This window comes from Lathamus discolor, chromosome 2, assembly GCF_037157495.1.
Source record: "Lathamus discolor isolate bLatDis1 chromosome 2, bLatDis1.hap1, whole genome shotgun sequence".
Taxonomy (NCBI): Eukaryota; Metazoa; Chordata; class Aves; order Psittaciformes; family Psittacidae; genus Lathamus; species Lathamus discolor.
In genome coordinates this window covers 46,279,689-46,304,146 of record NC_088885.1, presented here as the reverse complement: position 1 = coordinate 46,304,146, position 24,458 = coordinate 46,279,689, and the positions used below count along the sequence as shown (strand labels likewise).

Genomic DNA, 24,458 nt, shown 5'->3' with positions numbered 1-24,458 from the left:
CTCTGTTCTTTATGATCAGTCTCCAAAGCAAGATTGACAGCTGCCTGAGCACTTGCACAGCTGACACAGACCTAACAGAAAAGCAAACTCATTCTAATGGAGAGATACGTTAAAAAGAACTTTCAAAAACACACTCGTGCTTGCAGGCCTGTCTCTAGGAAGGTTTTTCTGCCAGTAAAGCCTGTTGGCTTATGTCAAGAAGCACCGTCCCTGGAAGTGTTCAAAACACATGTAAGATGAGGCCGTTAATGACATGGTTAGTGGTGTCCTTGGCAGTCCTGAAGTAAAGGTTAGACTTGATTATCTTAAAGGTCTGTTCTAACCGGGTTGATTCTCTGTGTCTATGATTCTGTGTTTGAGTTTGTATCAACTTTCTAAAGCAGCTTTTGCAAAGGTTTTTCTCTCAGACATAAGCCTGGCCAATTAAGCTAATACAAGTCACCTCAGATGTTCAGAAGGCCTATGGCTGCAAGTAAAGCAGGTTTTCCTCAGTTTTTTGTGACCCACACACTGCATTTCACCACCACTACCACCCCTCCTGGTGGCATTCACTTCAAATTGCCAGGTCCCAAAGTACACACGCAGACTGCCTTCCTCCAAATAACCACCTGAACTCTGTTAAATGAAGAGCACGAAGAGATGGCTCTGGATGGACAGAAAACATTGTCAGTGTAAGAGCTATTACCAAGGCCACACCAAAACAAAGAGGCCGAAATCCCCTCCGGAAAATGTACTTACCATGGGTTGGCTCACACACTTTGCCAAAGGTCCTGGAGATGGTGGAAGTGGCATGCCAGGGTCGGGGATGGAGGCTGTACCTTGCTGCATTTATGAAGCATGGTGGCAGCTGTGGCAGCCCCATGTGGGGTGCAGCCGGTATACTGGAAAACCACAGCCTCCTGTACCGTGAGACCTCCTGGTGTTGAGAGAGACAGAATATAAAGAGACTGGCAAAACCGGAAGTAGCTGGCACTCACTAGCACTTTCTCTTTGCAGACTAATTCCTGCACACACTTACACGCACATTGGTGGTGTGCCAAATTGCATGGGAGACTTAGTCACGGGAGCTCAGTCCTCACTGAGGTGCCAGTTGAGGCTTTCAGTCAGGTGCTGACTGAGACACCCATACCCTTATGATATGCTTTATACAGTCTAGTTTCAAGGAAGATCCTGCTGATTCTCCAGTGCAAATAAATTTATCTATAGTTAACTTTGCAGACACAGAGGCGTACCTGCAGTTTATCAGGGATCTACCAAAGGGTTGCTCTGCAGGGTGGCCTTAGATTTGCAACAGTTTCTCAATGTAACCCTTCATCATAGGATTCCCTTCAACTGATCTACTAACCTCTCATGAATCAACAGATGTACTGCATGTTTAAGGTGCCCAGTCTGTATTGGCAGGACCTGCAAGCTGCAGGGATGCAGTGGGCAGCTCTGTAGAGACTGAAAAGTCCTTGAAGCTGTACATTGGTGCCCCAGCTGAACTGCTCTTATGATGTCTATTCATACACTCCAAAACCAGGGCAAAGTTGTACAGAATTTGGTGTCGGAAGTAATGTGGGACAATATTCAAACTGAGCTGGTCCCCGGCTTCTAGCAGGAAAGCCAGAAGAGAAAGGACTCACCTCTGATTGCTGACCCCCAATACTCCATCTTTCTGGAGGGCACTGTAATAAACTTCAGTTTCCAAAGAAAAGCTCAGAATCTGCCATCATTTCACGCTGTAAAGTGTTCATCAATGAAGGCTTTTCAAAGATAATCTGCTACTCGACTTGAAGTATTAGCTGCAGAGCCTGAATTAGAGACAGCTCCCCACCTCCTGGCATTTCCATGTTGTGAATGGCACAGGATCATTAAAAGTCTTTGGATTTAGTGCTGTATGTGTCCGCCCGTAAATTATAGTTGTGGAGATGGCTTGGGTGTCCTGCCTGTCAAACCCAAATGGATGAAAATAGAAGGGAAAGTGGGAGAAGGCAAAAGCTAGTGAAGTAGATTGTGATTGTAATTCTAGCTGCATGGATGCTAGGTAATTTTAATTGCAGAGATATAGTTCACACTTCCCAATCAGATTTCTTCCTTGATGAACTTATTTTTCAGGTCTGGCATAGCTGTGCATCACAGGCCAAGAGCTCATGCTATGACTTTGAACAGAAACCATCTAATTTGCAGAACATTTTAGCAACTCAGTTACAATGTAAGAGCATTACATTGTAAAATTACTTCTCCATCGGTTGAACATCAGGCTATTAAAGGCAGTACAAAAGACAGAAGTTAAAGAACAGTCTTTTCAACTACTCTACTTTCCTATTTTTGGATATGCATTTCTTCATTATCCTAAAATACTACAAGCGGTAATAAATTATCCGTTCTCCATTGTAATAATGACATTAAAGTAAAATAATGTGCAATTAATATCCTCTTTAATGATCCCTTCTAGAAAGATAATCACCACAATAACGATGTATCACATAAGGGCAGATAATTTTAATAACTTGAAAGAATACACTGAGGATCTCTCTGCATTGTTAACTTCAGATTTCATACTTATTCTGGTCTGAACTGAGGGATACATGAAGAACAACTGCTGCTAATGGGAAATTATGCATTCCCCAGACACCTGTCTGAAGTGTATTTCGCAAGAGAAGAGAGTCATGTGTTTCCATTATGCTGATGGGAGCAAATCAAGTGACTCAACAAGGAGTGTGAGGCAAGAGTATAAAGTGGCTATAACTGATTGAAACTTGGAGTTTGGCTTCTACTTTGTTTTTTGGTTTTGCTTTTGGTTTCCTCCCTCCTGCCCTCCCTTCCTTCCTTCCATTTTAAATGAATTCCAAACTAAACCAGAAGAAATTGAAAATTTCTTTTTTTCAGAAAAAAAAGTTTTTAAAAATCTATCTTATTTAGGCATAAAAAAAAGTGGTGGGGTTTTTTGTTTTGTTTTGTTTTGTTTTCTTTAAATTGTGCTGCTGCTGCAGAAACTGCCAGTGTTACTTGATTTTGCTGCATGGAAAACAGAAATTCCAGGTCTCCAGCAGCCTAGTAGATACTTATTTAACAAAAAGAGTGCCATGATGCAGTAGAAGATACTAAGAAACCAACATTATTTTAGGCATTTTATAATTTTCCAATAAAAATTTTATTTCCCATGTGAAAACTATTTTATCACAGATTTCATGATCAGTTCCAACTCCATTTCCAGGGAGCTCAATTCTTCTCTGTATAGTCTCATGTTCAGTACCACACAAGAGTGGATGAACAATATATGTATCTTACGCATTGTTCCATGAACCACCCCAGGGTGCTAGTGGTACCTGCTCTGCTGCTATGGCAGCCTTGTCAGAACCCAAAGCTCCCTGAGGGCAGTGTTAGGAGTATTGTGTTTTCAACCCATCTTCTGAAACACTTCTCTGAAGTACACAAGTTAAGAAAATATTTAAAACACACTCTCAAATGTTACAAGCAGCTTTTGTAACATTTTTCTGAATATCAAATAAGTTCTGGAAGGACTTCTTAAACCAATACCCAAATTTAAAAGAATAAACCTTTGCTTCAGCAACAGAAAATCTTGTTGCTTTCTTGCTCCACATCTATTATTCCTTCTACTCATTCTTTCCAGGATATCTAGATGTCTTCACAGGACCTTAACATTGAATATAAGGAGAAATTAGAGGTGATCCTCTTTGTTCTTTCAAAGAGATCTTCTTCCCCATTTTGTCATCTCCACTGAGCATCCCCCTACCAACAATCACTTAATTTGCTTGAGCTGTGGAAGCTCAGAATAGCTCAAGCACACCTTCCCTTGGTCTTCTCTTGCTGCTACATCCACCCATTTTATAAACCCAAGTCTTTGCAATTGATAAATGTACCTTGGAAAGAGTTGTTAGAAAAGACTTAGAGACATAAGGAGGAAATTCTTTCCTGTTAGGGTGGTGAGACACTGGAATCGGTTGCCCAGGGAGGTTGTGAGTGCTCCATCCCTGGCGGTGTTCAAGGCCAGGTTGGATGTAGCCTTGTGTGGGATGGTTTAGTGTGAGGTGTCCCTGCCCATGGCAGGGGGGTTGGAACTAGATGATCTTGAGGTCCTTTCCAACCCTAACTATTCTATGATTCTATGGCATTTCCTTAGGAGCAGGTTGTTGATGCCAGAAGCTTCTAATCAGTTGCCAGTGAAAAGCCCATATAAATCCTGCTTTTTAAATATGCAGTTTTTGTAAACACGTCAAGTGCTTATTACACTGACTCTGAAATATGGGTCAAAGGGTCCACATACCCTAAAAACAGCCAGGTCTGCAGCTGAGCAACACAAACCAAAGGCCACAGTTTCACAAGAAGGGACTGCAAACAGAATAAGCATTCACTGATTTCATTTTCCATCTTTCCATTTCGAAGACAAACAGGATCTTTCTGATTTGAAATGAGACTTCTCAGTCATTAAAAGATGTCTGACTGGAGACACAAAAAAGCAAACTGTGTCCAGCCACAACGCATTTATTATTTCTCCTACCCTATTTATATCTCATGCTGAGGGATGTACGCAATAGACTGAATCCACATTTGTTCCCTACATTCCTTCTCACAGCTGAGAAGATGCAACGAATCATAAAAGGTCTTATTGTTGCAGTGTTCTGTCATGGTATGTGTAATCAGCACAGACCCCGTTAAAGAGGCTTTGGAGGATGAGAAGTTTAAATATTTAATGGTTTTCTGCCTATGATAACTTTAATAATTAATGTTGCTCCTACCCTGGAAATGACAAATCATACAACAAGCATGCATGATAAAAGAGACAAACACAGCTAACAGAGAGGAAAACTTTACTTAGAAAGTAGTAATTAAAAACCTCTGTAGCATACCTCAGGATCCCAAAGTACTTTGCTGGCAGAAGTAAATTCTGCCTTTCCACCCAAACAGCAGTTCTGCCTATCTGTTAAGCTACTTAATTTTTGAGGGGATGCAGAACGTGAGGGATAATTAAGTGTTTACTTCAAGTCTTTACTTTTCATATTGAGAAATGATACTCAGATGTAATGAGTCAAACTGTTCTGAAGACTTTTGCATTCACAGGAGAGAAAAGGAAGAATGGGGAAGCTGTTGCCCCTTTATGTTCTGCAGAGGAGCCAGCCATTAAGTCATTACAGAAACTTGTTACGTGACAGGCTAAGAGCAATACTAGATTTGTGCCTGGGTCTAAGCAGTGTCATAGTTGCTCCAGCTCCAAGCAGTATCTACAAATACTAGGCCTTGTCACCTTCTGAATAATCTGTTTTACAAGATGCTACCACCAGTACCTTTCTCTGAGCACATGCTCCTTCACATCCACTCCCACTGCTGATCTGCAGGTATATGCAACCTTCAACCCCCACTGACTTGTATCCAAAAGAATATTCATTTCACGCAATGCTGTGCTTCAGTGCTGGACCACGCTTATGTAAATGCAACAGAATTAACATAGAAAGCACAAAGCATGACAGTAATAAAATCTTCTGTGACTCACTCAATTTAGAAATGTTTTCAAATGATTAGCATAAGAAGTCTGTCAGACAAAGAGGGTGAGAACTTTGACACAGACATTGCCACTGTATCCTTCTTTCAGGGTAGAAACCAACTTCCCTAAGCCCAGATCTGACATAATCATGCTGTGGGAGAAATAGGTATATGTAGAAAGTGACTCACCTTACCTTCCGAGATGCCAAAGCAAGGTCAGGTGACTCATTCCTCCTACTGAAATCAAGATCCAAGTGTGACTATTTCAGACTGAGACACATAAAACCTTGTAGATGTGTCAGTTGTACATCTACACCAGTGCACAGTAAGTAGTGCCAGGACATGGGCACTGGTGCTCAGGCCCCTGCACTGCCAAGCTGCTGGAGCACTCCCTGTTACCCTTCTGGCTGACACCCATCTAGTTCTCTCCTGAGCAATTCTCAAGCGCAAGGCCATTCCCAACAGGTAATCTGGGTGAAGCAACATTGCTTGGGAGGCTATTAAAGTTGAATAACTCAGATGTGACCAGACTGGGCCAGCTAACACCAGGGGCAGAAAAAGGTACTTCCATGGCATTGCTTAACAAGGTTAGGTATAGCCTTCCATCAGTAAGATACAGGGGGTTTTTACACATCAACACTTTGCTACAGACCATGTGTTTTTATTTTATGCACTGTCTACTCTCCTTGCTTGAATATCCTTTCTTAGAATGGGCTTTGAGAATATAGTATGAGGAGATAAATTAACCTTGTGAGAGCAGACAATGTATAACTGTGTTTAAAAGTCACATCTTTCATAAGCTCAGTCTTTTGCAATAAAACAAGGTCAGGGTAAACAAGTGTTCACAAGTACTGCTGGAAAACCAGGTCAGCCACATCAGTGACAGGCAACAGCTTTTTGAAGTCACACTCAGAAAAACAAAAACGTGTTACATTTTTCAAAGAACAGTTCCCTTAATGTAAGATCCTTCAAACTCCAATGCAAGGTTTTTGCTTCCTCATCAGTGGAGGAGCACACCATAGTAGAGTGTCTCTGCAGCATAACCACAGCCGAGGGATCCAGATGAAACTACCTGAAACCTTGTCAGTGATGAAATGACTTGTCCTGTGAGGGTCATAGGCCAGTGGTTGCTCAGGGCTTTACACCCATTCTGACTTTTTTGACCTCAAGCAACTAGTACTGCTGTAATTTGATTGTGCATCAGAGGTTTTTAGCTCAGCCGAAGGGTAGTATCCTAAAAGCTTACTCTGAACTACAGAGGAAGAAACTCCAAGGTGAGACTTGATCTGAGGTCTCAAAGTCAGGGCAGTATCTTTAATGAAGTCTTGCTGAAGCCTGGGTCTCACTTGCCCACATGTAGTTCCTTGGTGGTCACCAGCAAACAAGGGTTCTTCAGCACTATCTTGTTTAACAGCAAGATCTGGTATACAAGGCTTATTGCTGTTGCTGTTAAGGTTAGTGCTAGCAGTTTGCTGAGAGACCACTTCTGGATGAAGAACAGCCTCTTCTTCCTCTTCAGAGAGAAGTGAGCAGGAGCCATCACTGGTCTGGCTGCTATTTGATACTAGGTGGTCCTGATTTTGAGGTGGAGAAGAGCTACCATGCTGTACTGGGGGAAGGTTTAAAATGCACTCATTCTCTTCATGCAGGTTTGCCAGCAGCTTGTTCTTTTGGTTTCTTACTGTCATTCTGCGGAGAGCACAGCAAAGATCAGCAAGGCTAAGCACAAAGGTTAGGCCGCTGACTCCCCAGATGAAAATCATCATGATGGATTTCTCAGTGGGCCGAGAGATATAACAGTCAACCGCGCTTGTGCAAGGTGAATGGTAGCAGGAAAAGCGCTCAGGAACAAGAAACCCAAAGAGGAAATATTGCACAGCTGCAAAGGCAGCCTCAAGTAGTGTCCTAAAAAGAAGATGAACAGTATATGCCCCAGAAAAATTAAGGACACTTAGGTTGTCTGCACCACAGTCCAATCTACTGACAGCAACACTTCTACAGAGCTCTTTCAGGTCTTTGGGGCTTGATAAGCCCTTATTCCCTTTGCATCCATGTGCCAAACAGTGCATTTTTACAATATACATAGCTACTTTGTGCAGAACATAAATGCTGAATGCAGCATAAGGTAGCAGGATAGACACAGTCTGAATGAGCCAGAATCTAAAGTGAGATACAGGAGAGAACAAGTCATAGCAAACATTGGAGCATCCTGGTTGAAGGGTGTTGCAGACAAAGCGCTCCTGCTCATCTTGGTAGAGTGGATAGCCTGCTAATACTACCACTGCCATTCGCAGCAGAATTACTAACATTAGCCAGATCTTTCCTAGAAGGGAAAAAAAGGTAAGAAAAAGAGTCAGAGCACTGAGATTGAAAACAAGGCAGGTAAGACAGTGGTGTGCTCTCTATACACAAAACTTCTGAAGAACTAGCCTCTGTAATCCTCCTTAATAGCTCCTCTTGAGTTTTGTTTGGACTTGGTCTGAAAGTTGTGTGAAAATGTGTTAAGTGACACATTCCACAATCTTCATCTGGACACAACAGTGTAGGAGTTTGATGTACAATAATCCGTGCCCATGCAAACCTCAGTCTAATGAAAACCACTCTGAATACGTCCAAATCTAATAAAAAGAGTTCACAACTAAGTTAATAATCCCATTCCACTTACAGTTCTTCCTTGCTGTTCGGTTCATACCTCCACACCCAGATTTTGTCATATTTTGATAATATACATCAGCTAACACAGTATGAAACTTCTAGATACACAACATTGTTCCATGACATAGTATTTGTTCTTGGTCTTGGTCATGAAATTGTATGTAAACTTTACTACAGTAAAGAAAATATCTCTGTTGTGTCTAGACTGGTATGTACTAGTGAGCTAGTTAACAAGTGCTATGAGGAAACATATGAGACAAATGTTCTACAAATGTACATCTGTGTGTGTACATGTGTATCCCAATCACTGCTCTCTGCTGTTTCTTTAGTTGCCTCACCTCAATCATGTCTTCCAACCTTGGTGAGCAGCTTCTCTCTCCATTCAGACCAAAAGCTCCCTTCTGTCTTGATACCAAGACCAAGCAAAGCCTTACAAGCTTGGCATTTTCATACATTGCTTACTTCATCTTTCCCTGAATTCTTTCTTATGATTGTAGGGCTTGGTCTCATCCACTTTGATTGGAAAGATCAGGCCTTACACTTATTCCATTACAATAGCACTGAAAGATCAGACATTGGTACACAACGTATCGTATCTTTTAAATGAGACTATATTGTTCATTACAGTTTCTTGGAGGACTTTGGATGAAGTAGGTTTTTATTAAAAGGATTCTTTTTGCAGTTACACACACACTGCTGTATTACTGACAAACTTATTCATTAAAAATAAAGAAAAAATAAGAAAATAGAAGAAAAAAATCTTTTTTTTTTTTTTTTACAAGACAGGAAGACCTAAAGATACACTGTTACATTGTCAACAAATTAAAAATATACTCTATAGAAACTCATGGAAAAAAACCAACATCTGAAGTCAAGTTTAGTGCTTGGATTTCTCAAGTTTCCTTTTGAGTCCTGTCACAAGCTCCCAATATAATTTTGAAAATTAATTTAATAACCTGCTGCCTTAATTTCACATATTTTTAAAATGTGCCAAGTTAAGCGGAAAAAAACTAAACACTTATGAACAAAAAGAAAGCACACAGAACAGGGAAGAGTGATAAGATTGATTCTGCTCTTTAAGGAATGGTTAAAAAAACAGTTGTAACCACAGACAGACAAACAGCAAGAGTCAGTGACTTGAAAGAAGAACATTATATGGAGTTGATGACTGAGAAATGCACTCAAAATCTCAAGTCATTAATACTGATTGCACATCTCACATGCAGACAAGGATTTAAAGGCAGTTTGCAAAACAACACCAATACACATTCTAGAGGTGTTTTAAAAATCCAGATCCCAAAGCATTTTTTCTTATGAAGTATATGATTATTTACAAGTATTGTCTTGAATCATTTTCTGCTTTCCATAAAGCTATTTCCCTATAGTGGGTGTGAATATTAAAATACTCAAACATTCGCTCAACACTGTATGATAGCTGTTGTTGCACTGGACATGGAGTTTGAATGCCCCATATAAACCATTTGTGGCAAGTAGGCTGCTTATGGGCTAGAACAGTAAAACTGCACCCCGAAGTGGAAAGACTTAAGCTGCAATAAAATCAAGGATATAGAAGCCATATGACAAACTATCAGAAAAAATTGCTGCTCCCAGCAAAATAATATATTATTTAACCATGAACAAATTGAAGCCTTTCCGTTTTATCTCTGATCACCTGAAATTTAGTGGTGGCTTTGCCATGCTTTCAGCTTCCTGCATTTTGGTGATAGGCTGTACTGTTACTCTCTTTCCAACACTGTGTGGGTCAACAGAAAACACCATCTGCACAGAACCAGTAATCTTTAGTAAGCAATGTTTCATCCTTAGGCAGCATTTTTTCCCTGCAAGGACCTCAAAGTGCTTGAAGCGCGTTAGTTAATTAAGTAAGTTCAAAATACTACATGCTATTTCACTATCAATTTTTAATTAGAACATCTACAATAGGGAGTGCTGCTTAAGAAAAATCAATGGCTCCTTAGGAAGTAGCTTAGTATGACATACATTTTAGAGATAACCCCTCCACACATCACCTTCCCTAATGAGTCAGTCTTGATTAAACATACAAGAACAAGCCTTTTCACCCCCCTCCCCTGTGCCTTAGTTGGATACTCCCTGCAATGCATGGCACAAACTACAGCAGCTGTCCATGACTGGAGGCAAAGGGTCTTTGAAAGGCCCTAGAAAGTTTTTCTCTGGCTCACACTTTGCTCAAAGTAGCCCATGAAAAAGAACAATGTCTTATTTAAATATGGAGGAAAAAGGGGATGTGCTCAGGTGACTGCTGATTCGAAAACAACTGTATTTCTTCTAAATCATGTGAACTTTGTTCATTTATAGAGCCAGAAAAGCAGTGGTAATTAACCACAACCAGAATAAACCAAAAACTTCTTCCTGTAAAAGAGAGGGAGTTTTTTTGCCCTTCTTTAAACTTTTTAATTCACTGCTAAAGCTATTGCATACATTCTACCATTCACTTTCTGTGGTATAAATAAACCATTACTTCTGTGTGTTTTCACCATGACCCCTGTGGCAGCCATTAGAGCTGACTGGAAACTCAGGCACCAAGAGCAGCCAAATTTTAAAACCTTGTCAGAATACTGTACATAAACTTCAGAGAAAAAAGTCTATGAGAGAAGGAGTAGGAATCTGTTTAACAAGAAAAGAAAGACATTAACCACTCATATCATTTATCTAAAGAACAGCTTCTTATTGTAAGGATTACAGAGGCGTTAGCTAGAAATTATCAGTAGGACATTTGGGTGGCTTCAGGATACAGAGCAGCAAAAGAAAGAAGAGGCTCTTTTAAAGTACTTACCCACAATAGTCACGTTATAGTTGAGTGTGACAATCAAAAATCCCAGCGAGTCCCAGTGCTCCATCTTTGAACAGTCTCACAATACCTCCAGCTTCTGATGTCCTAACGATTTTGGCATTTCCAAAGGAGATGAGACCTAGACAGGGAAAAAAGAAAATAAAAAAGAAAAAAGAAAATTAATTTTAAGGGTAAAGAATGGAAATGAGCAACTTGGACACAAAGACGTATTCATCATTATTTTGATGATTTGAACAGGACTGTTAGTTTGGGATGCTGAAACAAATCTTCTTAAGGCTTTAACACTTCGTCTTGCAAAAGCTCTAGCTTCTCAGGTCCATTTGCTCCTACCTCTTGTGTGGATCCTCTGTCCAGACAACTGCAAGCAGACAAACAACAGGAGTTATCTCTGCCATTGTAGGCTATTCTTACTCTCCAGGGCATACCAGCCTCCTGGCATTGCTGAGATGCTTCAGTGGTGAAAGACAGGGAGAAGGGAGAGAAGGAAGAAAATCATAGACCAGGAAAAGAGACCTCTCTGCAATCCCATGAGAACTGCAGATGGATAATAGAAGGAAAAGGGACAGAGAAGGATGGGCATCCCTGTGTTTGAAAGGCACTTTCAGATTAGTTCACTAGAAGCCATCTTTTTGCAATTTCCCAAAGCAATTTTGTTTGTAAAGCACAGCCTCCCTGACAGGACACCATGGCCCTGTCAATCACAGCCAGACCAGATTTACTCCTGTGTGCTGAGCCAGCCAGCGGGTTGAGTCTCCCTGCAGGCAGGATGAAAAACCAGGGAAGCTTAGGAAAATAAAAGGAAGAACCAAGAATAGGGCTGTTTTCCAAGATGCCACAAGTCACTCACTTTTAATCTATATTAGTTCTTTCTGCCTAAACTGTTTTTTACTCTGGGCATCACTCAGAAAACCTTAAGGCTGTTTGCCCAGCTTCCTGAAACCCCAGCAAGCCTCTGCAGCAGTAACGGAGCAAGCCACCACCTCAGAGCAGGACACCCTTGGGGTGGGCGCTTCTGGACTGCTTGGTGCAGTTGCACAGTATGTCGTTAATGTCATGTGACTGTGCTGTACCCCAGGAAAAAAGCATGGATGGAACTGAGAATCTCAGCTTTTCTTTCCTCACCCCCACTGTACACAATTCCCTTGCGGAAAATAATCTACTACCGTCTTCCACCCACTGTTCAACTGCTTATGGGATGTTACTCTGTCCTTTTAGTTTGTGCTGTCCACTTAATGCGGATATTTCTTGTCAGGAAATAGTAACTAGAAAAAAAGCTGAAAAAGCAGTCTAAAAGTGACATTGAGATGAACTAACCTGTCAACAACCATTTCTTCTGCTACAGAGTTTTATTCATGGTGTGTGATGATGGTTTTATCTTCATTGCCCCAAACACATGCTATTTTATTTTTTCTGAGCTCTGTGTGTGTGTGTGAGAAGTATGGAAAGGAGGGAAAGCTGGAGGAAGGGAACAGAGAAAAAGTGCAAATGGGCAGGATATAAATGATGCTAAGATATGAAGGTATTCCTTGTTAAATATCCTTTGTCAAAAATAGAGTCAGGAATGCCAAGATGCTGGCAGGGTATGAATGCTTAGCAGCTGCATTCACACAATAGGCTATAAATTGTCCCTGTCAATATTGCCAGTTAAAATATCCTTGCTTGCTGTTGCTGTGAGACCTCTACCATTTGTGAAAGAAGGGCAACAGCTAGGGACTTAAGCCCCCAAACTACTGCCTGCAGAACTCTATCAGACAACAACATCTGATCCCACAGCATGGACAAACTGAATTAGGATGGCCCATTTTCTTCTAAAAGAAAGGAAACACCGTTACTCTCCAGGCTCACCGTGTGCCTAACTTAGGGCTGGAATTACATAGGAAAGCCTAAAGTTGATTTTAGCTTTTCCAGACAACTTCAGGGTCGTTGTGGTGGGTTTTTTCAATTTCATTTTATTTTAGTTTAGTTTTTCCAAACAGCTTGTATCTTACTTCAGTCCAGCACTTCCTTCTGTGGTATGGCCTCTTCCCAAGTTGGAAGGGACCCAGTCTGTCTAGCAATCCATGACACCTCAGAGCCAACATTGATTTATTGCATCTTGAACGCTCCTTTGGCTGTGACTTGGAGCAATTTCATAAAAGAAAGGCAGGGAACATAACGGCAGGGCATGCACTGCAGTGACAAAAACTGCTGTTGAAGTGCAGCCATGTCTGTAGAAGGACAAAACACAGGCCATGGGCCTGCTCTTCAAGTCACTATCATCAGTGTGACTTAGGGCTGTGGGCTGGGTGGTCACTATAAAGTGTTTAGTCTCTGCAAAAGCATAGCCTGTAGTTTCTTCATCCCTTGACTCAGCACTATCTTTCAGGCCAAGGTTCCCATCTGAAGATGCTCAATATTGTACCTGAAGATACTCAGAATACAAGCCCCCTTGTTTATTATTCTTCATTAGCTATTCCCTCTACTCCCTGTTTGTTTGTAAAGACTGTAAGTAAATAGGGGGAGCAGTATTATAGTCATGGATATATTAACAGGGAATCCATCTCTGCAGTGCCATCAGCTGGTATGGCGTCTTCTTCTGCATCAGAAGACAGGCGTGTGGCACACACAGCCCCATCCCTCCATACATGTTCCAATACTAAAATCTCACAGACAGCTATTCCAGGCTATAAAGTTGTCAAATGAATTGCAGTCAATTCTAGTTAAATGTGAGAGGAAGGTAGAAAAACTGACATGGTTTCGGGTAAAGCTGAACTTGGAAACCCAGCAGTATCTCATCATGTCTGATTTTAGAAGGGGTCCTAAAAGCTACTGGAAAACTTTCAACAATGAAACATAAGAAGTTCTAATTTAAAATCTATTTTAAAATTCACAACTGCTGCCCACATATCTAACCCCTTACCACAGATCCAGGGTTTCATCCTGCAGAAATTCACAGATGTGACTCTGGCACTGTGTGAGTGACTCGCTGAAACTGTCTGAACTACAGGGACTGCATCTCACTCTGGACCTGTGTCACATCCCTATGCTAAGACCTGGGTTACTTGGCACAAAATGAATACACCTCACCTAGAGCTTGGATCAGAATGACCTCCAGAGGTAATGCAAAGGTAGCTGGAAGCCACTTCAGGTCTTCCCAATACAGGATCCAGCCAGTCACCTGAAGGGTGCCAAAGTCTACAACATATGCCAATCCCTGCCCCAAACACTAGGGGCATTCCTCTGGTAAAGCAAATCCGAACAACATCTACCTTATGCAGCCACCATCTATACTAATGACATATCAGTGTAGTGAAGAGGGAGTTTCTACAAGAATTGTGCCTGACAGTAAAGCAACCTCTCTCTACCAATATGAGTAACATTAAGCAAAGTAGGTCAGCAGCATAGCAGCTTCCCCAGTATAGAAGGGGGTCTGGCATTTTGGTCCAATTTCTTTAGCAGATTGTTATTTATGAAAGAAAAAAACACAGACATATATCTAATATTTTAAAGTCTAAGTTTAAAATCTATTTAGAATTTTTCTAGCTAGCAAAAATGGTGTATTAGTGACCAGATACAGTAAATGCAGCTCTTCTAGAAAGTGATCTGTAAATCAAGGGGAAAAATTCTATTCAGAAAGTACAGTAAATATCAAAACTCATTAATCTTGATGGCCTTATTTTTAATCTTTATGAAATACAGCAGAAGGATAGCAAGCTAGCCATGGAGGAAAATAGCAAAAAAGGAGCAGAAAAAGCTGCACAGAATAAATGTTCTTCTAATAACATACATAGTGTATATGCACGCACATAAACATGTCAGACAATCTTCAAAGTAATCCCACAGTGTGTGTAAAAGCCTACTATAGCATACACATAGCAAAGGAGCCAGCATAGCATGGAAAGCCCTTGCTCTACGCAGGCACATGCAGTGCTGCACACTTTGCATTCCTGGGGACCTCCGTCTGTCTGCTGCTCGGATATCACTGCAGGCAGAATATGTTCAAAAGCAGCCTCTCCCCAAAACAGCTACTGTAGCTGTATAGACATGGTGAAAGCAAGAATATCACAACTCCAGAATTAGGGCTATGGACCCTACACACATGGAGGCAGGAGGATGGTGAGTGTTCTCCATCATCCAGTGGGGAGCTTAAACAATGTGTGCATACTCACCAGCCTCAAAACCACTGGTCCCAGGAAGTGGCATAGTTCCAAAGGTCTTTTAGGAAACTTACAAAAATCCCGTTCCTCCTTCCCTTTCAATCTATCTTCTACTCCTAGGAAGGAGACACATCCATTCATGCTCAAATATATATAAATGCCTATGTGTGCATATGTGAAACAGTTCAGGACATCCAGAACAGCTCATTTTTAACTGCTCATGTTGATTGCACCTGATAACTTCCACACTAGCTCAGTGACCTCAGATACTTAAGCCCGATGCTGATAGTGCCTTGCATATGTCTTCTTGTCTCCGTCTTCCCCTGATAATTTAGTAAATCTAAAAAATGACTGTGTTGTATTGCATGTGCTTAAGGATTTAGGATATTCTCTTCCTTTGCCTCAAACAGATCCCCTCACTATAAATATTTGAAAAGTCATCTTTCTAAAGGGAGCCCACTTCTAAGAGGACACAAATGGAAAAAGCAGCTCTCCTTCAGACTTTGGGTCAGCAACATCAAAGCTATTCAGCCAGGAACTTTAAATATTTCAAGACTGATCTGAAGGGAAATTCAGTAATGGGAAGTATACTCTCATTCAGGAGCTCAGGGCCAATTTCTTCAAAACTAGTTAATTTTAGTAAGTAGTAAAAGTACAAAGTGAGTCCATGGGATTTTCAAAAGCACATTACTAATATCTGCTTAACTCCCACTGAATTAGGTAGGATGACAGTATTACTCAAATTTGCTGCAACTCAAATCTAGTATACCAGAGCTTCCAGCCAGTTTTAGGATTTTGCACTTATGACTTGACACTGAGTTTACACTTACCTTTTTGTACAGCACAGATGCAAATCTGAAGGTTTGGAAAGTTCTGGGATCCGGTATTTTATGATGATGCTGGTGATTTCATGTTTTATTAGTGCACAACAACTGACACTAATGAGAGGCTGAGTTCTTTCGCTCAAGCAGGTCCGAAACTTTAGACAGGCAAAAAACCCCATGGTGTGTTCATATAATGGAAATCGTGTAAATAAGAAAAATGCCTTAAGTAATTGGGAAATAGATTTTATAATAAACAGGGATGGAAAGAATATCTTTGGCTGACTATGCCTTAAATGTAGTGCTTATATGCTATCGCTTTTCAGTATGAACATTGCTGGGTTTGTGGAGAGCAAATAGATTCCTGTTTTTAACATGCACAACAAAAGGGGTTATTGTACTGGTTCTGGGTATCAGTAAATAAATCTGTCATCTCAGATTTAACATACAGACAGCCACTGTGGAATTAAAATAAGAGTTCTTTACACCTTCTTGTATTTCGTGTCTGATCATTTTAAGAAATAAAGCCTATACTGTTGTGTCTGTTTTGAACACTGACACTGCTTTTTCTTTCACTATGGACACATGAATTGTAACTATGTGGTCATTCAAACCAGGCACTGGGGACCATGGGGAAAAGGCTAAACTAACACAGAAATGAAAGAGGGGAAACCAGAAGAGAAATGGGGGAAGTTTCCTCTATTTTACATACAGTTTTAACCTCAGGAATCACTGCACGCAGTCTGGACTGTGGATTTCTTCTCAAATGTAAAGAAATGTTGTTTTCAAGTTAAATTCATGTCTATGCAGAAGTTAAAAGGTACATTCTTTTAAAGCTCATCTACATCTTGAAAATATGATTTTAAATCACCCCAAAAAGCTGTACTCTGTGCATAATAAAATCATTATCTGGAGGAGTATTTCTGTCTAAAGAGAACATGTACTTTCATTATACTGTTTCACAATGAGAGACTTTGATCTTTAGCTGTGTTTAAAGAACAAAGAAGGGAAAATCTAATACTCCTCATAGTTGCTACTTACGATTTACTAGGAGAAAAAAATTGTAATTTCTTGCTTTAATATCAGGATGTACAACTTGCATATGTACACCTAGCCACAGGATACCATTTAAAGGACAATACAAGAGTTATCCTCATCTTGATTTTATGAATTCATGAATTTGTTTTGACCTTGATCTGTGACCTCCCAATAGTCCATTTATTGCCGTTCAATATGGCTTTGTAAAAAGTACTTTTTGCCTCAGCAAAACCTTTCAGTTCACCTGGGTAAAGGGATTTTGTCCACCCCAAGATGTCAAGTAGCTTCTGCTGAAAATTCTGTCAGTACCGATGACAGAAATGAAATTTCATTGCTACAGCAAGACAAAACAGGACAATTGGCTCAATCTTTCTGCCTCTTTTGCATTACAACAGATAATTTGCTATTTCAATGTAATGTACAAAAGTGCTACCAATTACTGTGTTCCTGACACATTTAAAAATCATGTTAGTTCTTTTAACTGGCCACAGATATTTATGGATGTATTCCCTTGTGAACTTCATTGTGCCTCCTGACTGCTGGTACTATTTCAGTTTCACTATTTTTTTGCCCCAAATTTATTACATTTTGCCATTTTGTCTTTTTGTTACTTCCATTTCCCTTCATGGGGAAAAAAAATATTTAGGACATCCAAAAAGCCTTTGGAAGCATCTCAAAGAACAGTTGTGTAAATACTTCAACAGTCTCAATTTGCCCATGATGCTTTCTTTCATTTCTGGGGAACCAATCCTATATATTACCAAATACCTGCGTTCCTGAATAGAATTGTATTCTCTTATGTACATGACAAATGAAGTTATATCATGTTTATCTGTATCTAGACAATTAATCTTTCCTTTAAGGATCAAGTTCATTTACCTGAAAAAAAAAACCCAAACCCCAACCCCAACCCCAATCCACACCGCCCTCCCCCCCCCCCCAAACCAACCCAAAAATACAGAAGGCTATAACATCTTCTAGATTGGAAAATCAGCATGCATCCTTCAGGACACATTTAAACTGAATTCCCCCACAGTAATACTGTTGTTTCTCCACCCTGAAGACAGTCAGGAGGACTTGAAGTTTTCATTTGCAGTCTAATGTTATGGTTACTGACATATTGACTAACACTCCATTTAGTGGTCTGTGGCAGAATGCCCTAGGCACCTATCTCTGATCTGCAGGAACTCCTGTCCCAGACTACGATACTCAGGTAGTCAACAGTAATTTTCCCTCCAAGTAATGTGCCCCTCTTCCTGCCTTCAGCAATTATATGATTCAACCCCCAGGTTTAGAGGTTTCAACTCCTCTAAGGGTGATAAAGTAACTGGAAGTATCTAACGGGGCCTGATGATCTTGGTGTTCCGGTTCAGCTCTCTCTGTTCTTGGGGCAGGTGATTGGTACCTGATTGTACTCGATGAGACTTCTGTATTGCCTAGACTTTTGTTGATTTAGTGCGCAAAACCCACTACACACACTGTGGTATGTGCAGACGAATAAACCAAAGAAAACCCAGGGGCTAACAGTCCTGCTCTGCTATGCAAAAGAAAGGTTTCGTAATTCTTGACATAGCCTCCAAATTCACTGTTATCAATGATCTATGTAATCTAACACTAGGAGCAGCATTGCTGTTGATGCAAATGTCAGCTGCTTGAGCAGGGAGACCAGACTAGGTCTGCTTAAAAAACGTGAGGAGCTCTGGCCTGCATGCAGAGTCCCGAGTCCCAAGTCCCAGGCACAGTCGCAGTGACAGGTATGGCGCTGGAGGAGGCCTGGGGTATGCAAGGGGATCTCTGCAGACAGATGCAGAAACAAACAGTTGCAAATATGCATTAGGTTAGAAATGCACAGGAGCTGTCTAATTGTACAGACAGGATTTCACTTAAACACACTGTACATACCTGACAATGCAAATTCGATCTGCAGAATTCGATGTTTTCAGTGCCCAGGAAAGGGAGCTGAGTGGGAGCTCAGGATTTCAGCTCTAAGGACAAGAGTGAGGATTCTGGGGCATGGCTGCTGAGGGAAGCTTGATTTCCTCGCTTGCTTCCTCAGTCTGGATACCAGCGCTCAGCCTGTGGACACTTCCCACTGCCCCAAGCAGTCCTCTTCCCCCGCTCCCCTGTATTTCTATTTTAGATTGCAATCCAGCCTGACTTCCCTCAAGTCAAAAAGGATTGATGGGGGTTGGCATTTTCTGTTCAAATCCTGAGCAATTCTGCCTTCAGGAGAATGCAGGACATTCAGAAAACAGAACCACAGAATCCTAGAATCACTTAGGTTGGAAAAGACCCTTAAGACCATCAAGTCTAACTGTTAACCCAGCACTGCCAAGTCCACCACTAAACCATATCCCGAAGCACCACACCTACACATCTTTTCAATACCTCCAGGGATGGGGATGCCACCACTTTGCTGAGCAGCCTGTTCCAAAGTTTGAAGATATTTTTCCTAATATCCAATCCAAACTCCCGTAGCTCAGCTTGAGGCCATTTCCTCTTGTCCTAGCAGTTGTTACCTGGGAGGAGAGACTGACCCCCACCTCACTACAACCTCCCTTCAGGTACTTACAGAGCAATAAGGTCCCCCCTGAGCCCCCTATTCTCCAGGCTAAACAACCCCAGTTCCCTCAGCTGCTCCTCATGAGACTTGTTCCTAGACCCTTCACACCAGCTTTGTTGCCCTTCTTTGGATGTGCTCCAGATGATGAAACTGTATTGTAGGACAGATTATGAAGAAGAAAATCTGAGGGGGGCAGGTATTAGCCTGCTAAAGAAATCTAAGTTGCACTTTTCTTCTGTTCCACTTCCCTCCTATTCCTCTGAAGCTTTCAGTTTATACTGTAATTTGCAAAAAGGTCATTGTCCATGTGTTACAATACGAAGGGGACAGTGCCAAAACCTGCAATCTTGTATCACTAGATATACCTCCTTGTAGAAGTCAAAGAATCCAGACAAATACATTCCTCAGGGTGTGGTGTGGGGGGAAACAAGAGATTCAAATGACATTTAAAATAACTGTTTTCCATTTGCAATTAGACAAGGAACATAAATTCTTTATCTAAAGCAACGAATAAGAAGAAAATGCTCACATGTGCACTCACATTGAAATTATCAAGGAAAATTCAGCTCAAGTCTGAGAGTATTAAAAAAAAAAATAAAATCTGAAATGGAAAAATTGGATGCCGATTTGCAATCTGTGTATTTCAGAGAAAATTCACAACTGATTTCTTGCCCTGAAACAGAAAACTGTTTCTTTTTGTAACAAATTCTTTTAGAAAAGTTAAAACGTCACAGCTGGCGATCAGGTATCATCTAAGCACACAGATGCAGCACAGTTCAGCTATCTGCATGCTTTAAGGACCAGAACAACTTTGTTCTGCCACATGTCAGCAGAACAGAACAAACAACAGAACAAACAAAAGCCTTTCTGATGTACAGCAGTGGCAGGCTACCACAGAAAAGCAATGATTTCGTGGTCTAGATTTCTCACAGATCAGAAACAGTGAAGATGTTTGTACTGAGATTCAGAAGTAGGTTAATTATTAAATGGGGACGCAGAAGAATCAGCCCAGACCTTTGTTCACTGGAATTTAGTGTCAGGGTGACATGACCATAATTTCTCTAGCTTAAGTCAATACTGCTGCTTTATGCTTTGCAGTATTTATCTCTGTCCAGCTGAAAAAACCTCACTGATCCAAAACCTTACACCCCAGCAGATCTGGAAGATCACTTTACCTGCTTGTATGCAAAAACACTGAGATACACCTAGCTATTTTCCTATGTTACAAGAATCATTCCTCTAGTTTCCTAGAGGACAGATTTAGAATTGGTGCCCTCTAAAGGACCACTAAAGTACATTCAGACTGTGGACACGTTCGCATGGTAAAATGTAAGGTGCAGGCTTGCTGGCAGCAGCAAGTTAAATATTTAATGTTACAAATACCGGTGGTGATTTCGATGTTTAAACCATTTTCACTTTTGTGCAAAGCAACTACATAAAGAAATTGGAAGATGATTTCCCATCTCTGTTCTCAACTCTGCTAGAGCCAATGCAGAATTACTGTAACTACAATGGACTTGGGGCTGGGGTTTTTGAGGGGTGTGAGGGTGTCTGCAAATCTTCTTGCCCTCCCACTCTGGCTTCAGAAGTGCTACAGGGAGGTCTCACAAACAGGGGACTGGTTTTACCCCTCTCTTTACATAACGTTCACACTGATGAAGCCCAACAGGACTGCCAAATTACCCCCAGCAGCTTTGTTCTTAACAGGAGCACTCCTATATTTCTTATTTCTTTAAGTCTACCTCCAAATAGTATTGCTTATATTCTAGTAGCTGATAGTGTCAGCTAAGCTTCTGCATACACAGGATGACCTTTTAAGGCCACAAAAGGAACAGGACATAAGTATGTAAATAAGTCGACCACCAATACTTTCCAAACGCTACTAGAATGTGTGTCAACAGCAAGACGGTTCTGCAATTCCAATGCACAATATTCAAGATTACTTGGTGTATGTATTTTACGTGCTGCTTTTGTACCATTTTGCTCAGTACAACCTGGTCTTCCTCCTCCTACGATTTATGGCAATACAATCTGCATATCCTGTTCTGCTGAAGAGAGTTATCCCTCAAACTCCTTGCCCAAGGAATTTAACATCCTCATGCTACTTGAAGTATCACCAAAGCCTTTTGGTATTAATACCAAGAAGATACAAATACATTTTCTGGTCTTTATCTCCTGGCTTATTTTAAAACAATGCACACCTTATTAGGGCTTATAACCCATCTAGCACACCAGTCCCCATCTTTTTGGCCTCACCTTTTTCCACAGAAGAATGCTTAACTTGCCTGAAATACGTGAAAGAGAAGTATGTGGTCACAGGATGATCTGTATTGTCGAAATAGAAGGCAGCAAGTGCATCAAAGCTGCCAGCTTCTGAGATACTGTTTCCATGGAGAGTAATTTGTACTAATGCCTAAAATAAAAGAGCATGAAAACCCCAAGGTAGTGAAGCAAGACAACATACAGATAACAGAAGAACTAGCACTAGACTTAGGTGTGCTGCAGGACCTCTTACGTGAAGGTGTCTTACTCTAAAGCCTGGTTAGTAAAGTCCTCATGTCACGAGTAAGCGCCTTTTGAAGATGTGCTTCACTGCCAGCGCAAAAGGGGCAGCCCTGATAGTTCCAAAGATTTTGTTGCTTCAAAGTTACTGCATTAGTTACCACAGCACCACAGTCTAAGAGTCAGAGATCTGAAAATGTATTATGTAAGTACATTGAGTGAGTAGATTATGGGAGAACATTGTGAAATTGTATCTCACATTTTGTTACTGACACATTTTGTATCTGACATTTTGTTACCTGCTGCTCTCAGCCTGTAGAGACCATTGACATCTTCACCAAAGATACTGTCCAGTGCCTTGAGTGAGCACTACAAACGCTTGTACAGAGATTCTGGACAACTGATATGAATAATGTAGGTATACTGTCACCTATCACAACACCAAGAAGCTTGCTTACTATATCGTCACCAAAGCGTATTATCTCTAGCTATAATAGGTGAAAGCCTCCACCAATAATCCACAAACACATTACGCATGGTGTAAAGGGCATGAAAAAACAACTTTTTTCCATACCAAATCACATCAGACCAGCCATTCCAGAAGGAACACAAAAAATATACTCTATTTGTACTGTTGTCACCTGTCTTTCTTCAATCTGCCATCCTTTTGCTTCTTCCTTTAATGGGAACAGTCTGGTGACCCAGCTCAGGCAACAGAATTAAACTCGAGCACTGGCTTTCTTGGCTAATGCTCTTGGTCATTTTCATGCCATGGTTCTGGGATTCAGCAGTCAATATCTTGGATTCTCATCTGCACTACCTCATTTCCTTTTCTAAAGTATTTATTTTCTCCTAGCAGTAGTCACTACATATGTTCTGTCATTACCTTTAGTTTATGCAACTCAAAGGCTCAGCAGTTCTGTGGTTTCCTCCAGATGCAGATCAGTCGAAGAGAAAAAACAAACAGCAGAAAGGCACTTACCTTAATTTGGGCACAGATATTAACATTTCCCTGTACATACAGGTCACATTCACACAGGTATGTTTATATTTGAGTTGTTTTCTCAGAACCTCTTAGAGACACTAAGTGGGACCCTGCTGCAGAGGTAGGCAGATGGTTTCAACAACTGTCAATTCAGGCAAAAATAAAATACTTATTACAGAAATGTGTTCAAAACAGAAGTCAGGAAAGTGTCAAAAGCTAGATAGGGTGAATTCCTTATGAAGACCATACAGAAGCAGAGAGCCGTATGAGTCTGCAGTGGATGTGCAGCACTCCAGTTGGTAGTTTAAATGCGCCACTGGAAAATGCAGTGTTCATTATCAACAAAGGATGACTGTGAACAATTTGTTGCTTCAGCTGTTAAGGCTTTGGGATTTTTTCTGGTTCTACCCTTTCAGTTCCTCTATCCCCTCCCACATACTTCTAATTTTATATATAGCCAACACTACCAGATGTCACTTTGTCTCTGCCACCAACACACTATCACCCTTTTCTGATGAGGTTTTTGCTACTTCCAGTCATTAGGTTATACCTAAGGTTTCTGGCATTAGGAAAGCTCAAAAGTAGAGAGAGGTGTTAAAAAACAAAGTCTGAACTAAGACTCTATAAATGTAAACAGTTCTTTCATCATAGTTTTAGTTTACGTGATAAACAAAACTAAGCTAGGGGAAACTAAGCCATATATGCTGACCTCTCTCCCCACACACACCTCAAAAAAAAAAAAAAATCAATGAAAAGAAAATACAATTCTTGAAAAGGATACCGCTACCCTGACATGGGACAGGATTTATGTATTTTTCTAGCAATAGAAATCATATCATTTGAAAGACTGATGGTGTTGGTGGAAGGTGGAAAAGATGATTTGACTTCCTTCTTTTTGCACTTTATTTCACGACTCAGCATTCTCAGTCCCAAAGAACAGTGTCTGTCAGAATGGTATATATCACTGACAACAAAATAAACATAAACAGAACCTGAAATGTAAATAAGTCTGCAGATGGAAAGAGGAATTAGGAAAACATCCCTGGGTTGCAGAGGGATGCATGGACAAAAACCCTTACAAGATGCCTTTTCCAAATATTTATCCAATTATCAATGCATAAATGCCCAAACAGATGATCCACTGGCTCAGCATATAAAAATAACTCATTAAGACAATGATGTTTGAAGGGACAGGTTTATTACACCTCCTAAACCTTTTTGTTTCTGAGCCAGTGACCAAAGCAGTAAGAAAAACCTTGATCCAGAAAACATTTACAGCAAATATAGTTTCAGGTTCTAAAATGAAAACCACAGTGTATTTGTGCTGCTAATTAAAACACCATTTGGTTCTCCTCCCTTCTCACTTTCTAGAGATGACTCTCCAGCCTTGCAATGGCATTTTCCATACAGTAATGTTTAAAAAACTACACTGAACACAACATAA

General features: G+C 40.7%; 1 protein-coding gene across 1 annotated transcript; it reads right to left on the bottom strand.

Annotated features, from left to right (window-relative positions):
* Positions 1–6,568: 6,568 nt before the first annotated feature.
* On the bottom strand, positions 6,569–11,015 carry GJD4 (gap junction protein delta 4). The gene is made up of 2 exons (XM_065669253.1): positions 10,952–11,015; positions 6,569–7,807 (listed from the first exon to the last, which is right to left on the bottom strand). Exons 1-2 carry the CDS (start codon positions 11,013–11,015, stop codon positions 6,624–6,626), a joined length of 1,248 nt encoding a protein of 415 aa, XP_065525325.1. The 3' UTR covers positions 6,569–6,623.
* Positions 11,016–24,458: the final 13,443 nt, after the last annotated feature.